General features: G+C 43.6%; 1 protein-coding gene across 1 annotated transcript; it reads left to right on the forward strand.

Moving 5' to 3' along the window:
* Positions 1-9,081: 9,081 nt before the first annotated feature.
* Positions 9,082-16,304, forward strand: LOC309400567 (neuronal pentraxin-2-like; the record flags this gene model as incomplete). The annotated part of the gene is made up of 5 exons (XM_081969134.1): positions 9,082-9,792; positions 13,745-13,925; positions 15,443-15,690; positions 15,832-16,011; positions 16,095-16,304. The coding sequence occupies 5 exons, from the start codon at positions 9,082-9,084 to the stop codon at positions 16,302-16,304; spliced, it is 1,530 nt and encodes a 509-aa protein (XP_081825260.1).
* Positions 16,305-16,528: the final 224 nt, after the last annotated feature.

A 16,528-nucleotide genomic window follows, 5' to 3' on the forward strand; every position in this document is an offset into this window, starting at 1 on the left:
TCGGTTCTCTCACCCCTCCTGTTCAACATATGTATGAAACTGCTGGGCGAGATCATCCGTGGTTTTGGGGTACGGTATCATCAATATGCTGATGATACCCAACTTTTCATCTCTACCCCAAACCACCCAAATGATGCCCTCGACGTGATGTCCCGATGCCTGGAGGCTGTGCGGATCTGGATGGGGAGGAACAGGCTCAAGCTCAATCCCTCCAAGACTGAGTGGCTGTGGTTTCCATCATCCCGATTTGTGCATCTTGTTCCATCTTTGATGATAGGGGGAGAAATTTTAGCCCCCTCAGAGAGGACCCGCAATCTGGGAGTCCTCCTGGACACGAGGCTTAGTTTAGAAGAACACCTGATGGCCGTAACCAGGGGGCCTTTTACCAGGTTTGCCTGGTACATCAGTTGCGCCCTTCCTGGATCGGGATGCTCTGTGCACAGTCACTCATGCCCTCGTTCTTTCTCGCCTGGACTACTGCAATGCTCTCTACATGGGGCTGCCCTTGAAGAGCACCCAGAGGCTTCAGCTGGTCCAGAATGCGGCCGCGCGGGTTATCATGGGGGTACCTATGTTCTCCCATGTTACACCCCTTTTAGGCAGCCTGCACTGGTTGCTGGTTGTTTTCCGGGTGTGATTCAAGGTACTAATTATGACCTTTAAAGCGCTCCATGGCTTAGGCCCAGGGTACCTGCGAGACCACCTACTTCCACCAGTAGCCTCCCACCGTCCAGTGCGATCCCACAGAGTTGGTGTCCTTAGGGTGCCATCGGCCAGACAGTATCGGCTAGCGACCCCCAGGGGGAGAGCCTTCTCTGTGGGAGCGCCTTCCCTCTTGAATGAGCTGCCCCCGGAGCTTCGCATAATCTCCGGTCCTTCCAACGCGCCCTAAAAAGTTGGCTTTTCCAGCAAGCCGGCCTGGCCTGTTAATTTTATCTAATTTTTAAAATGTTAGTGTTATATTAATTTGGTTTGTTTCTTGGATTGTTTCTAATTTTCTTTTAAGTTTTGTAATATGTTTTTTTTAATGCTGTACGCCGCCCTGAGTCCTTTGGGAGAAGGGCGGCATATAAACCCAATAAAACAAAACAAACAAACAAACACTAGCATGTCTATTCTCCACTTTCTGTCAACGTGTAAAGCGTTTCCATGACTACTATCAACTCGGGAAGAGAGGAGAATTCCATGCATACTTTTGGCCCATCAAGTCTCATATTCTTTGCAGCTGGCCTGTGGATGCGCATGTCTATAACCTGCCGTAACATCTTGTTGGTGAATATGATTGATGACTTCAGGCAGAGGGGAGGGAACACAGGAGTAACGTTCAGATGCCATTAAGTGGAATTTAGTTTCAGATCCACAGAAAGTCATGCCAAGATGTTGATCCTAATAAATGAATGGGTTTTTTTTTAAACTTTGTCTCGAGGCTCGTAAATTAATTAGGTCATCTCTTGGGAACTTCACAGAGAGCCGAAACTGACTTCTAAAAATCTATCAAGATTTCCGGGTTTCCTGAATCCCGGGCTCTACGAGCACTCCCCCCCCCCATATTTGGGGTGCTTGGAGGGAAAATGAGGCAACAGGAGGTATGCAGCAATGCCAAGCAGCAATGCTTTTCCCAGCAGCAGAAGCAAGAAAGGATGAGTACTGGTGGAAATTAGCCCCTAAGGCAGCTGAAGTAGAGTTCCCTAGTCCCCAGATACAGGGAAGGGTCTCAAGCAAGCTGGCAAGGGTGGACTGGAGGTGGGACTGGGCACAAGCCAGGCTCCCAAAGCCCCAGATGGAAACCCTGGAGAGTGCAATAGAGCAACAGAAGGAGGATCTTGACCGGACCACCCTTGCTGATGAGGGGCCATCATGCCGCCCAAAAGAGAAGGGAGGGAGATCTGATCTTGTTGAGGGGAAGAGACGCAGATTGGAGTGCAGCCCCCCTCCTCCACCCAATAGAAGGAGAAGGAGCCCGAAACTGTAACCAGTGCCTCTCCCACACAGCAGGCAGGCTGCCAGGTCAGACAAACCCCTCCCTCCCTCCGCACTAGAGGTGAAGAAGAAGGCCAGCCATATCAGGTGCAAGCATACAGAGACCAACAGGAGGTTGGAGGAGTAGGGCTGAATCACCCGCGCTAATTCAGGGGAAAGTTTGACGGGGACTCAGACCAGCTAGCTCTATTCCTCGATTCAGCTGATAGCCACCTAGAACGCTATGGGCACCTCTACCCACCCCCCAGGGCCATGGTGAATACCATCACAGAGGGGCTAGAGGGAGAAGCAAGGGAATGGTTAGCATCCCTCCACAAGAGGAGAGCCCCCCAACTGCAAGACATAGATGACTTCCTGCAACTGCTAGAGGCCAGATTTGAGGAGGTGGAGGTGGAGGAGGACCCATATGCAGAAGAGGAACTCAGCAATCTAAAGCAGAGGGGTCGCCCCATCAAAGAGCACATCCAAGAATTCAGGAGGGTTATAGGAAGGCTACCCCCTTTACCAGAGCGGCTGCTGGTGCATTTTTTCAGAACAAGCCTGGACAAGCAAATTGCCCAGGTAACCGCATACTGCGACATCCCAAATCTACTCTCTGAGTGGTTCCGAGTAGCAACCAAAGTCGGCAGTGGGCTGTACGCCAACGACATGAGAGAGCAACTGGACACAAAAGTGAGAGGTCAACCTGACCTGAAACAACCCAGCCGACGGGGAACCACAGCACCACAACAGGCCCTGAGACCAGCCCTCCCTCGAAGTCCGCTGAAATGCTACCAATGTGGGGGGGATGGGCCACATGGCAGCTGCATGCCCAACCCCAGTCCCAAACCCAACCCCATCCTCAAACCCAAAGCCAGACCCACCACCCAGGGCACAACCAGAAAGAGGCCCCAAACAGACCACCAACACGTCCGGGAAAGCCCTCCAGACTGCAGAGGCCCCTTCCCCCTCAGGCGAAAGTGGTAGAACCCCAGGCAACAACAAATAGTCACACGAGTCATATGACAGCGAGGACAAGGGAGAAAATGACCCAATGGTGAGAGGACCAATTCGCCATTTCCTTTTTCCAATACGCCTCACAGCCCCAAAGACAGGAAGCCAGGGGGATTTTCAAGCCCTAATAGACTCAGGCTGCACAAGGTGCTTGATCAACCTAACCACAGTCCTGAAACTGGGGATCAGAGCAAAAAGACTGGCCCAGCCAATCCGGTTCGAGCAGTTTGATGGGTCCCTAATTGGAGGAGCCTATGCCACCCACCTGATTGAACCAGTGAGGCTAGAGCTAGCGGATCACTGGGAAGTAATTTGATTCATAATAGCCCCCAAAATGACAGATGCAGTCATACTGGGACTTTCCTGGCTAGAGAAGTGGGGACCGACCATCTGGTGGAAAGGGGGTACCCGCAGACTTAGTATATCAAGGGGCCCCCAACCCCTCCCACACCAACTACCCAAGCCCAAACTGTATGCCATGACACCCCTGGAAATGCAAGAGATGTGCAAATACATAGACAAAAACCTAGCAAGGGGGTTCATTGAGCCAGCCAAGCCACGGGTTGCGGCACCAGTCCTCTTCAAAGAGAAAAAAGATGGAACTATGAGATTGTGTGTGGACTATTGAGGGATAAATGCCATGTGTGTACGCAACCTATACCCTCTCCCCCTCATGAAGGACATGCTATCTCATCTGGCCAAGGGAAAAGTCTTCACCAAACTAGACCTCAGAGAAGCATACTACCGAGTACGTATCAGAGAGGGAGATGAGTGGAAAACAGTGTTCAACTGCCCCCTAGGGAGCTTTCAATTCAAAGTGATGCCTTTCGGGCTGCAGGGGGCCCCAGGGGTATTCATGCAGTTAATAAATGAGGTGCTGCACGAGCACCTCTACAAGGGGGTCCTCGTCTACCTAGATGACATCCTTATCTACACGGAGACCATGGACGACCACATATCTTGATCCCGAGCAACCCTTCATGATGCAGGCAGCTGCCAGCGACATGGCAGTGGGTGCAGTGCTACTCCAAAGAAACAACCAAGGAAATTTACAACCCTGCACCTACACCTCCTGCAAGCTTACAGACACAGAGAGACGATGGGCCACGTGGGAAAAGGAGGCTTTCGCAGTGAGATGGGCACTGCTGACCTGGAGACACCTGTTGGAAGGGGGCCAGAAACCGTTCGAAGTCTGGACTGACCACAAAAATCTGGAGGTGCTTAGGACCCCATGGAAACTATCACCCAAACAAGTCCGATGGGCTCAATACTTCAACCGTTTTGATTTTGTCTTAAAGCACATTCCAGGTGGGAGGAACTTTCTAGCTGACGCCCTCTCCCGCATGCCTCAGTACAAATGCAAACAGGAGCACGTAGTGGACACCATCATTCCCTCTACTCAAACCACTGCCCAAGTGACCACCAGGCGGCAACGCTATGACTGGCAAGACCAACCCGCAAGCGAGCTAACCACGAGGCTCAAAACCGAACTGCTAGCAGACCCCTGGTTCTGAAACAACCAACACATCTTGACAAAAAGAGATGACCTTGCATGGAAACTCTACGTCCCAGAATCCCTACGTACCCTAATTCTCCAGAGGGCCACGACGCCAAACAGGCAGGCCACTTTGGGTTCCTACAGACTTTACACTTAGCCCGGAGACAATTCTGGTGGCCTGGCATGAAGAAAGATGTAGATAGTTACGTGAAATGTTGCACCGTCTGCACCACAATGAAGAGACGACCGGGAAACACCCCCCCCCCCGACTGCTGCAAACAGTAGCAGAGCCCCAATGAGGCCGTGAAAGGAGATCGCAATGGACTTTATAGTAGTGTTGCCAAAAAGTGGGGGAAACTCCGTGATTTGGACTGTAATAGACCTGTTCTCCAAACAGGCACACTTCATACCCTGTAGCAGACTACCCTCGACTCACAAGCTGGCTAAACTGTTCGTGAAGCATATCTACCGACTGCATGGATTACCTCGAAGAATTATCTCAGACAGAGGGGTCCGGTTCACGGCTATGTTCTGGAGGGAGTTCCTGCGGTCCATTGGGTCATCTCAGGGTCTTAGTTCAGCTTTTCATCCGAGCACCAATGGGGCAGCAGAGAGACTGAAGCAGTACCTGAGGTGCTACATGAACTATCAGCAGTCCAATTGGGCAGACCTTTTATCTTTTGCTGAGGTAACGTACAATAATGCTGTTCACAGTAGCACAGGACTCACGCCGTTCAAAGTAGTAAGCAGCATGGATTTTGTCCCAATGCCTGAGTATCCAAGGGATCCCCCTCCTCAGTCAGCTTGACTGATTGGATGTCGATGCTGAAAGCAACCTGGGAAAATGTCAAAAAGGCACTGGCTAGGATTCTACTTCCTGTTTCTGTGGATGACAGACATGCTGTCCGCCGCTCGCAGTCACGGTGGGGCCCCCCTGGTCAAGGGGGGGCACAAGATGCCCTGTAGGGGCGTCTTGCTGAGGGGGCAGATTGCTGGAGCCCCCTGGAGCAGCGGCGGTTGCAGGGGGGCTGCTGGCTTTGCCCTAGGCACTGGGAGGCTTTTGGGGTGTGTGCTTGCCAAGCGCACTTTCGTTCGGAGGAGATCGGAAGAAAATGCTTTACTTGAAGGCAACAGCAGAAATGCGGTGAGAAGGGAACCCTCCCCGGGGTCTTTTTTCTACTCCCTTTGAACAATTAGCTAAATGGATTAGCAGTATTCTTAAGACTCTTTGATCTTTACGAAGTGCTAAGATTGGAGAGAGGGGGGGTTTCTCCCCCCCTTCTCGGAAAAGCGGCTTTAAACTATCTCTCTTACAAAGAGAGAATTGGGGAGAAAAAAATCCTTTGACATTCACTTCTTTCAAGCAATGGACTAATGATCTTCTTTAACAATTGCGGAAGAAAGAAAGTGTGTCGACCTTAAAAGTTACGAATAAACTTTCTAAATGACTGTTCTCCGTTCCCTGGGGAAGGCTGAGCCAAAATGGCGTTTCATCCCGCGCTCGTGTTGTTGTTACAAATGAACTGCCGTCATTGAAAAATCTTTTGGGCTGGAATTATAAAACCTGGGTGAACCCTAGAGGAATCTCTTTATACAATCCCTTGGATTGGGGAAAATTGAATATAATCAGAGGGGAGTTGTTTTGAAGATCGATATCCCACACTAGACTTTGCCTGTCTCCTGGTCCCGCCCGGCGGTGCATCCCTACAGACGCCATTTCTTTTCCTGCTTTGAATTATAACTTTTCTTGAACTTTGAAATGCCTCCAAAAAAGCCCCCACCCAAGCCACCGTCGGCTCCATCGTCTGCTGCTTCAAGCCCAGTTCTCTCGCAAACGCAATTAACTTCCTTTTTGCAACCAAAAGCCCCTGAGAAGGAACAACTGTCTCAAGACACATTTTATCAAATGTTTCAGACACTCTTAAAGGGACAGGACGAAATAAAAAAGCAGTTGGCGGACTTAAAGGAAGAACTCAGACAGAATCAACAACAGACTGTACAAAATAGTCAAAAAATAAATGCTTTGGAGGAGAATGCTGTAGGGGTGGGGGAAGAGATGAAGGTTTTACAAAAAAAAAGTGTTGGGTTTGAGAGCTATTTGGAAAAAATGTAATTTGAAAGGATGTCTCTTTTTTTTAGGTTTCAAAATATACCTGAAACAGAGGGTGAGGACCTAAGAGAGATTATGATAACAATGTTAGCAGACTATACCAAAAGGGATAGGCAACAGCTGGGGTGGGATATTGACCTGATATATAGAATCAACTCAGCATATGCCAGAATACACAATGTCCCAAGGGAGGTTCATGTTAAATTTTTCAGAAAAACTACAAGAGATGAGATTCTGGGAGATCAAAGGGGGGAACCTCTAAGATATAAGGACAAAGAAATAACCATCTTGAAACAGATACCAAAAAGAATAAGAGATAAGAGGAAGAAATTCCTCTTAATAACTAAAAGGTTATATGAAAAAAATATCTGGTTTTGGTGGTTAATTCCAGAAGGCCTGTTGATCTTTTGGGAGGGGGCCAGAGTGAGAATTAATACAGTGGTGGAGGCAGAAGCCTTCATGGAAAAACACAAAGACCTCCTAGGTGAAACAAGAGACGGCGCACAAGACACGAAAGGGGGGGGGGAGCCTTGGTTCAGCTAACAGACAGGGGAGAGGGGACAGTAATGAAACTTAGGTCACAGAAATGAATTAAAAACATATTGCAATTGCTAATGTAGAAGTGATATAAAATATGGTTGAAGATGCTAAAGAATTGAGTAAAATAACTGCTAATATAAATGTAACAATGATATTATGATATATATAAAACATGAAAGAGATGTAAGATTCCGGGGAAGTACCACCTTCCGTATGATGTAGCTGTCAAAATTTTTATTCCCACATTTATGTACCCTTTTCCCCAAAATACTTGAAAAAAAAACAATAAAACTTTTGTTTGAAAAAAAAAGGGCACTGGCTAAAGCGGCACAAACCTATAAGAAACAGGCAGATAAACACCGGGCTCTGCAACGGCCATTCCCGGTGGGAGAGAAGGTTTTCCTCTCCACAAAATATTTGAGGTTAAAACTCCCTAGCAAGAAACTGGGACCAAAGTTTGTGGGACCATTCCCCATAATAAAGATAATCAACCCAATCACAGTGCAATTGAAACTGCCCCAACTGCTAGGGAAGATACACCCAGTATTACACAGTAGCTGTCAGCATTCCAAATATCATGCAGAATTAAATCAGAGTCCAAGGCAAAACTATCCTTAAAGTTCCAATTTAATATGTCAGACATGTTGGCATTGTACTGTGGAATCCCAAATCTGAAAACTTCCTGGGATTCCACCCAGTTTAAAGTTCATGATCTTTTCCCCACTCCCATAACTCCATCACATGGTCCAATCTTCTTCGCCCACTCTGGCATCTCCACCCAGCTGGTTCCGGTTTGGTGCAGAGGTGCAGAGACCAAAGAGGACCTTGGGCTTCTAGAAAAGAATGACAACAACACATTCCACAATTCTACTCCTTTCTATTCCCCCTCCCAATTGGTACACTAATGAAACAGCATAGGAAATTATAAAAAGTGTGGCAGGCCAAAGATCCTAAAAAAGGAATATGACTGCAGGCCTGACAGGCAGCCTCTCCTCAGAAGGAAAACGTTTCCTAAAAAGAGAACAACATAAAAGTTAACATAACAAAATTAACCACCTCTTCCCCCCCAGGGGGACCCTTTGGCTTATTGGGAAACTTATCATGGAATTGTTTTACTAACTTCTCCACTGGTACAATTGTCTTTCCTATTATTGTTGGGAATTCCACCTACTCTAAATCCAGCTGGGAGTGATATACTCTGGGTAAATAATTGTAATTAGAAGAGAAAATGAGGAATAACTTCATAGCTTGGATTTAGCTTATTTGTTCTTGGCTGATACCTTAATTCTATTGAGTGAAGCTTTAGCTTCCTAGGAGGGGTTATATATAGGCTGCCAGGCTAGAAGCCTTAGCAACAGAGAGGAGATGGTAGGCAGTAGTGAAGGCAAAAGCTTTGCTGTAACACTTTAAGCCCATTAATTTCTCAGTCACCAAGGGAAATGATGCTTTGTTCCTCATCACTAGTGGATTTGGCAAATTAGACAGGAAGGAAAGGCAGAAAAAGAACAAAACCCACCTGACTATAGTGCCTGGATGTCTGCTGGCAGATTGGCTCTGCTGAGAAGCAAGAAATTGATATTTGGGAAGGAGGAAAAGTGTTGTCTAATGGAACCAGTCATTGTGGGTATTGAGGACTTGGTGACCTGGTGAACCAAACATGACTTGAAGAGCTTCATCTACTATCTTCTCCTCTGTCAAACACCTTTTGTATCTCCTTCTTGATAGAGGCTGAATTTCTTCTGGTGGAATTTTATTGGTCACCTAAGAGAAGATGTGGATGATGGATGCAGGATTGAAATCTGTTGTACAATAAGATTCTTCAATTTCTAAAGACTTGGCCTTTCTGGAAATTATCATCTGCTTCTGTGGCTATCTAATCTATCCTGAACTGCCCAGCCCATTTCCATCCCCACTCCTACCCTTTTCCCAGCCACCAAGCATCCCACCTCTGGTGATTGCAATGTACTGGACATTGCTTTGCCTCATCTTTTCCCCACTACTGATAGCCTCTGAACATGGCTTACCCAAATATATCTGCAGTCCTATGCCATTGGATATGGATAATGGTTGCCAGTCAAATGGCCATCAACAACATGGAGGTGCTGCTAATAGTGTAGGCAATGGTCATTGGGTGGGGACTCTAGAAGAAGCTAAGGAAACCATCCTGCATCTGCGGGAGACAGTGGTGCATCAAAAGGAAATGATCCTTGACCAGAGAGAGACTGTGAGAGAACTGACAGCCAAGCTGAGCCGCTGCGAAACCCATTCCCGGAGGCATAGTGAGCACCATGGAAATCATCAGGAAGAGATTCATAACCATAACCACGGCCATCATGAAGGTGGGTATCGGGGTCATCATGATAATGGTCAAAGGGGACATCATGAGGATGCCCACCAGTCTCACCATGAAGATGGCCATAGGGGACACGGAGACACTGGCCATCGAGATCTCCACGAAGGCCACCATGCCCAAGAGAATGAGCATCATCGAACTGCACAACCTGGGAACCATGAACTACAGGTAGGGCAGAACACTCATGATTCTTCTCACAAGGGACCTACATCTGCTCAGGTTAATGCTATGGAAGATCCACCCAATGAAGCATCTGCTGCAATACATCAGATGGAGAGAATGTTGAAATCCCTGAAGGAGAGACTGGAGCATTTACAGGTATTAGCTTTTAACTTATCCTTCTCAATGCACTTAAACTATCTTCTCAAATCTACCTATTCCTTAATTCCTTATCCCCTCATGTTTAATTTGTCCAATGCTGATCAGCCAGCAATTATTGTAAGCATTTTTATTCTTGTTTCATCAGTTTTCATGTATGATCCTTCATTTAATTGTTTCCTCTTCATTGTTCTGCTTTATATGATCAAAGCAAACAATTCTCAGGAATGCTGTTACCTTCCCTTTAAAAGCTAAATACCTCCCCATCTACTCAAATTTCTACCAGAATTAACTACTCACAACAAATCTTCATGCTGCTGCTTTTAATCTTTCTAAAGTGCCTACCTACCATAGTGTAAGTCTGGAAAATATATGGGGTGAAGGGGATTTTAAACATAATTATTTAAGATCCCTTGCACTATCAATAGCAACTCTTGGTTGAGAAAATCACTATCCAAAGAATGAAAGGCAGTGATGAAGAAAATGGCGGGAGTCACTTTGCAGAGGGAGATGGGCACAGACGAATTTAAAAAATAAATAAAATATGGATGAGGTGGAAGGAGGGATAACTTTCAAGAGGAAAAGGTACAGAGAAATATAGTGAATGTGTTTGTATAAACTAGACTTTACTATATTTCCTTTCTTTTCCTTAAGTCAATTTTTTTAAATTATTTTTTTATTCCTTGCTTTGCAATTGGCATAACTTTGCTTACCTAAAAATGAAGGAACATGATGGATGGATACACACACTCTCTCACACACACATCCACAGGGTATAAGGTGCTGGGGTTCAATTCTGATTCCATTGACGCTTCAGATGGAGCAAAGTTATTCAACATGATCTTTTTGTGCATGGAGTGGCTATTTCAAAACTAGCAAAAGTCCCTCCTTTTAGCTGAACTTCTTTCTGGATCTCCAGGAGGTTCTTTCTTGTGTGACTGGGTTAGTGCAGGAAGATGGCTAAATTTAGCATCCTCTACATCATGGGTCGTCAACCTGGTCCCTATCACCCACTAGTGGGCGTTTCGGGATTCCAGGTGGGTGGTAAGGACTTCGGAGGCTATAACCTCCTTTTGAGCGAGTGGGTGGGCGTGAGCACACACATCAATAAACCAACATGTGCGAGAATGCGTGCGGTAGGGATTTCGGAGGTTCAAACCTCCTTTTGTGCGAGTGGGCGGGCAGGCCTGAGCGCACACATCAATGAACTAACGCATGCATGCACGCAAACAAGCAAACACGTGGGAAGAGGAAGGGGAGGAGTGGAAACTGATAGCAGGGACAGGCAGAAGCGGAGCAGAGTAGTTGCAAAATAGGAGAAAAAAAGTTATAGGCAGGAGAGAATTGTTGTTGGCTAATAATAATAAGTGGGCTAACTAGCTCAGCCTTACTTTTGTACATTGCCCTAAGGAAGGTTAAAAAAAGGAGATAAAAAGGAAAAGCACTGTGTGGAGTGCAGATCAAAACGTAAGAGTAAAAGTAGTTGTTAAATTGTGAAACAAATTTAGAACCCCTGTCTGAAAAAAAGAAATATGCTCGTGGCTATTTACCAGAGTATCTGAAGATGGGTTTCATTGAATCTGTTACAAATAAACAGCTTCCAATGTGTTTACTGTGCCACAAGACATTATCTAATGAAGCAATGAAGCCAAGTCGATTGCGAGAACATCTTGCTACAAAGCATTCACAAGATAAAGATAAGCCCATTGAATATTTTCAAGAAATCTACAAAAGATTTCAAAATCGTTCAACAATAGCTGCATCATTTCAAAAACAACATGCAAAAAATGAGGATGGATTAACTGCAGCTTATCGTATATCACACTTAATTGCAAAAAGTGGTAAAAGTCATAATATTGGAGAAACTTTGATACTACCCTCTATCAAAGAATTTATCTCAACAGTAATGCATCAGGATATACCTGAAGTTTTAAAAACATTGCCCCTTAGCAATAACACAGTAAAGAGACACATTGACGAAATGGCGGCTAATGTTGAAAATAAACTTATAGGTATTCTCCAAAATTCTTCATTTTCCATACACTTGGATGAGTCTGTCATTGCAGATAATAATGCTCTACTGATGACATATGTACGGTACCTTGATGAAAACAATACATTGCAAGAAGAAATGCTATTAACTGTCAATCTGATTACAGATACAAAAGGATTATCAATATTTAATGCTGTGAAATCATACTTTGCAAAAAATAATATACCCTTGAACAATATTGTTGCATGTGCTACTGATGGAGCACCATCAATGGTAGGCCACTATCGTGGGTTTGTTGCTTACTTGAAGGAAGAAGTGCCAAACGTTTTGTGTATTCATTGTGTTGTGCACAGACAACATATTGTACGAAAACATTTAAGTCCAAGTCTCCATTCATCATTAAGTATAATAATTAAAGCTGTAAATAAGATCAAATCTAATGCCAAGTGTGATAGAATGTTTCGACAGCTGTGCCAGGACAATAACAAGCAGTTTATTAGGTTACTTTTACACACAGAAGTTCGATGGCTCTCAAAGGGTACATGCTTGTCTCATTTTGTTGCATTATTTGATAGTGTCGTACAGTTTTTTTGAAAGTGATAATGAGGCTGGTCTCTATGAACAGTTAAAAACCGTAAAGAATGACTCCTTTTATTTGGCAGACATTTTCAAGAGATTTAATGAAATTAATTTGCAGCTTCAAGGAGCCAATATCACTCTTATAAGTTGCAAAAGTATTGTGTCATTATTTATCGAAAAGCTTGATCTTCTCCGTCATAATATTTTCAAGAGAGAATTTCATCAGTTTCCTGAATTGTCCTCTATAAACAATGATGTAACTCCGGGGGATATTGAAAGGTTCAGTAGCCACCTCAATGAACTCAAATTGGATATGGAAAAACGATTTCAAGATATTTTGAACTTAAAGGTGCATGACTGGATGATAAATCCTTTTACAGCAAATGTTGCTGAGGTTGATATAACTTGCCAAGAAGAACTATTAGAACTTAAATATGACGAAGAGAGTAAATGTAATTTTGGCAGTGGTGGATACCAAAAACTCTGGCAAAATTAAAAAAATGCCTGCATTATATCCAAATATGTGGAAAATGATGTTCAATTTATTGATACCTTTCCCTACCACATATCTTGTAGAATCAGGCTTTAGTGCTGTTAATCATATTATGAGCAAACAGAGAAACCGTCTGAATATCACTGAAAGAGGAGACCTTCATTTGTTCCTTACGAAAATCGAACCAGATATCAAATATTTAGTCTCACAGCATCAGCCTCAAAGATCTCATTAATCACTAGTAAAGCTAATTTCAATTTACTTTATTGTTTTCTAATTAAACTTTATAAAGTTAAAAACATTATAAACATGCATAAAGTAGAAATAAAAAGATAAATTTATTTATTTATCAGCACAAATACAACAAAAAGATAAATGTACGTACATTTCTTTTTTAAAAAAACACCCTCCTTTCTAAAAAATATTCCGCACTTGCGCAAAAACTGGTGGGCGGTAAGGAAATTTTTCCATCAAGAAAGATCCATTAGTGGGCGGTAGGTAGAAAAAGGTTGACTACCACTGCTCTACACACTTGCAATGGAAGGAAGAGCCATTGGGCTGAAAAAGACTAAACAGACATGCATAGGACTGCATTGCAAATGGGTTAAATGGTGGTTAAATGAGGCACAGAACATGAATAGATGATGGCACCATTAGTGGGAATCTCATTTTAGGCAAGAATAAAACATACCATTATTTTCAAATACAATCTAAAATTTCGCTTGGCCAACAAATAGGAACTCAGGAATTGGACCAAATGCTTAAAAATGGTTTTCAGGTGGAATTTTAAGGAAGGGGAGAGGCAGCATATTAGAGGTGGTCTAGGAGAAAGGTATAGAGAAATGGTAGAATTTTATTAACATGAGCATTTGCCCTGACTTCTCCAGCACAATTGGAATAGTTCAACCTTCTCCACATCCATGTTGGATACTCTTCAGGAAAAGATCAGCATGTTGGAGCACTTGATCCATGAGAAATCCAACATTTCAGAACATCAGACACACAGCGTACTGAAAGCAACAGGGATGAGACAGAGGCAAGTTTCACATGGACACACAGTGGAGAAAGGTGAGTGACTAAACCTGAGCTTCCAGATGGGTAGTGTTGCAACCCTCTTGCAAGTCAAAACAATCTTGTGATACTTTCCAAATCTCTGTAGTAATAAAATTAATTTTTAAGGTATCAAAAAACAAACAAACCCTGAAATGGTTGTGTTGCCAGAATGAGAAAGGAGACTTTGGTCCACATTCATGGGGTAAAAATTGATGGATAGATGGAAGGAAGGTAAATTAAATAAACTGCTAAATAAAAAGAATTAATAATAAAAGTTGGGTTTAATGACAAGTAAATGGACAATTAAGAAGCCAGGTGGCCGTTGCCAAGTTTGTGGAGAAATGAGAAATAGTTTTTCTTAGTGATGCCCTCCAGATATCAGAGACTATAATTCACAAATTCCTAAACATTCGATTTCGGATCATACTGCCTGATTAGTAGGATACGGTGCCGGGTTGGAGAAGGCTGACAGCAGGATCTAATCAGATCTGAGGCAAATGGAGAACTTCAGTGATTTAACGGTTGCCTACTGCTTTTTCTATCTCATTTTCTCTCAAAAAGCTCTCCTTGTCTTCACAACTGGTTTGACGAGATAGATAAAGCTGAGAGACAGTGACTGGCTCAAAGCATTTTCCTAGTCATGCTGAAATTGAATATGAATAGTCCCACTCTAACCCATTTTAGATTTTAATTCTCCTCAGACCCAATTAACATAGCCAGTGACAAAGGATTATGTCAAATGTTAAGCCCAGAACTTCAAGAGGTATGTAGGTTATATTAATTTAACTCTGATTTTTTTAAAAAAACCTATTAAATAAGAGGTTTAGGTAAATATGTTAATGAATATTTAAGTGGATGAGAAATGTAGATTCAAATACTTGGTTTTAATAATTTAATAATATTTATTTTATTTGCTTCTGCATTTCTGAAGAATCTGAGTAGCATATAATCACATAATCAGCAGGAAAAGAGATGGGCACCAAAATGGTTAAAAGAGAATGATAGTTTGAAGAATATTTCAAATATCTCATTGGTCGGTCTTTCCAGTAGGATAATACTGGAGAAACCAACCAATGGACATAATGAAAAAAAAGGGGGAATGTTGACTGAAAATATAGCTTAGTCATAAAACCAGCCGCATGTGTTTGATGTGGAGCAGAGATGAGCTTAAATAGTGATAGAAACTGCATGACAGCATTTTGACAGCTCAACATGAGATGGTTACCATTTTTTATGTAGTGCCAATGGTGTTTTATAAAGAATAGAGAGCTCTCCTTTATGATCCTTATGTCACCAAATCCAAATCAAGAAAGAATGAAATGGAGGCAAGATAACCAAAAAATGAAAATTTGGTAAAGTTCATGAACTTTGGCCTGGTTGATAGTGGTCATGGGATTCCATTAATGGAAAGAGCATAACAAGCCTGGAGAATCAATTCTTAATAGGTCAGCATGTCAGCTGGCAGTATATGGCTAGTCCATTTCCCTGCGTTGCAGCGCAGTGCCACATTTCTGCTTTCTTCTGTCCTCCAGGGAACAAGGCAGATAAGCATTCTGAACATTTTCATGTGGATTTCCCCCTTCGCACAAACTACATGTATATCAAGATCAAGCACACTCTGCAACATGAAATCTTTGCCTTTTCCATCTGTCTCTGGCTCAAGTCAACTTCATCTCCAGGGATAGGCACACCTTTCTCCTACTCAGTGCCCAGCCAAGCCAATGAACTGGTGCTTATTCAGTGGGGAAATAACCCCATGGAGTTGCTCATCAATGATAAGGTAGAAGAAATATCTCTAATTTTTTATTTGTGCAGCAGATATATTTGATGAAAGTGTTAAGTTTGGCACCTTGCCATGTTTACAACTCCCAGGTTTGCTCATTCCCACTTTTATTTTAACTCTTCTGTCCTTGCTTTGCAGGTTGCCATGTTGCCATTGGCCGTTAATGATGCCAAATGGCACCACATCTGCGTGACGTGGTCAACTCGACATGGCATCTGGAAATCTTACCAGGATGGTGTCCAAAGAGGGAGTGGGGAGAACCTGGCTCCTTGGCATCCTGTGAAACCTGGAGGTGTTTTCATACTAGGCCAGGAGCAGGTAAATAGCCCTCTCACTTTACGTTCTGTCACTTTCATGCATGGTTCTTCTGAATACACATTTATTGCACTCTTCTTCCACAGGACACTCTTGGTGGCCACTTTGATGCCACTCAAGCGTTCATTGGGGAAATGTCAGATTTCAACATGTGGAGCTATATTGTGACACCTGCTGAAATTTACAAGATGGCAACATGCAGTAGCTCCATTGATGGTGATCTTATTAATTGGACTGAAAACTCTATAGAACTTCATAGAGGAGTGATGAAACTACCATATAATGCCTGCCACTAAGAATCAACCAAAGAAACATGGGCATAACATTCTCTGGAAGAGAAAGATACCTAATGGTTAAAGGCAAAGCATGGGAGGACCTCAAGATTTATTTCATACAGTGGTGGAAAGGGTTGGGAAATCAACATTTCTGGATTCCTTGACAAAAGAATGGGGGACTTTATGTTTGGGATGTATACAACAAAAAGAAATTGGATAAGTATGCAGCATCTAATGGCAGGAAA

Source organism: Natrix helvetica (genome assembly GCF_964273705.1).
Source record: "Natrix helvetica genome assembly, chromosome: W".
Lineage (NCBI taxonomy): Eukaryota > Metazoa > Chordata > Lepidosauria > Squamata > Natricidae > Natrix > Natrix helvetica.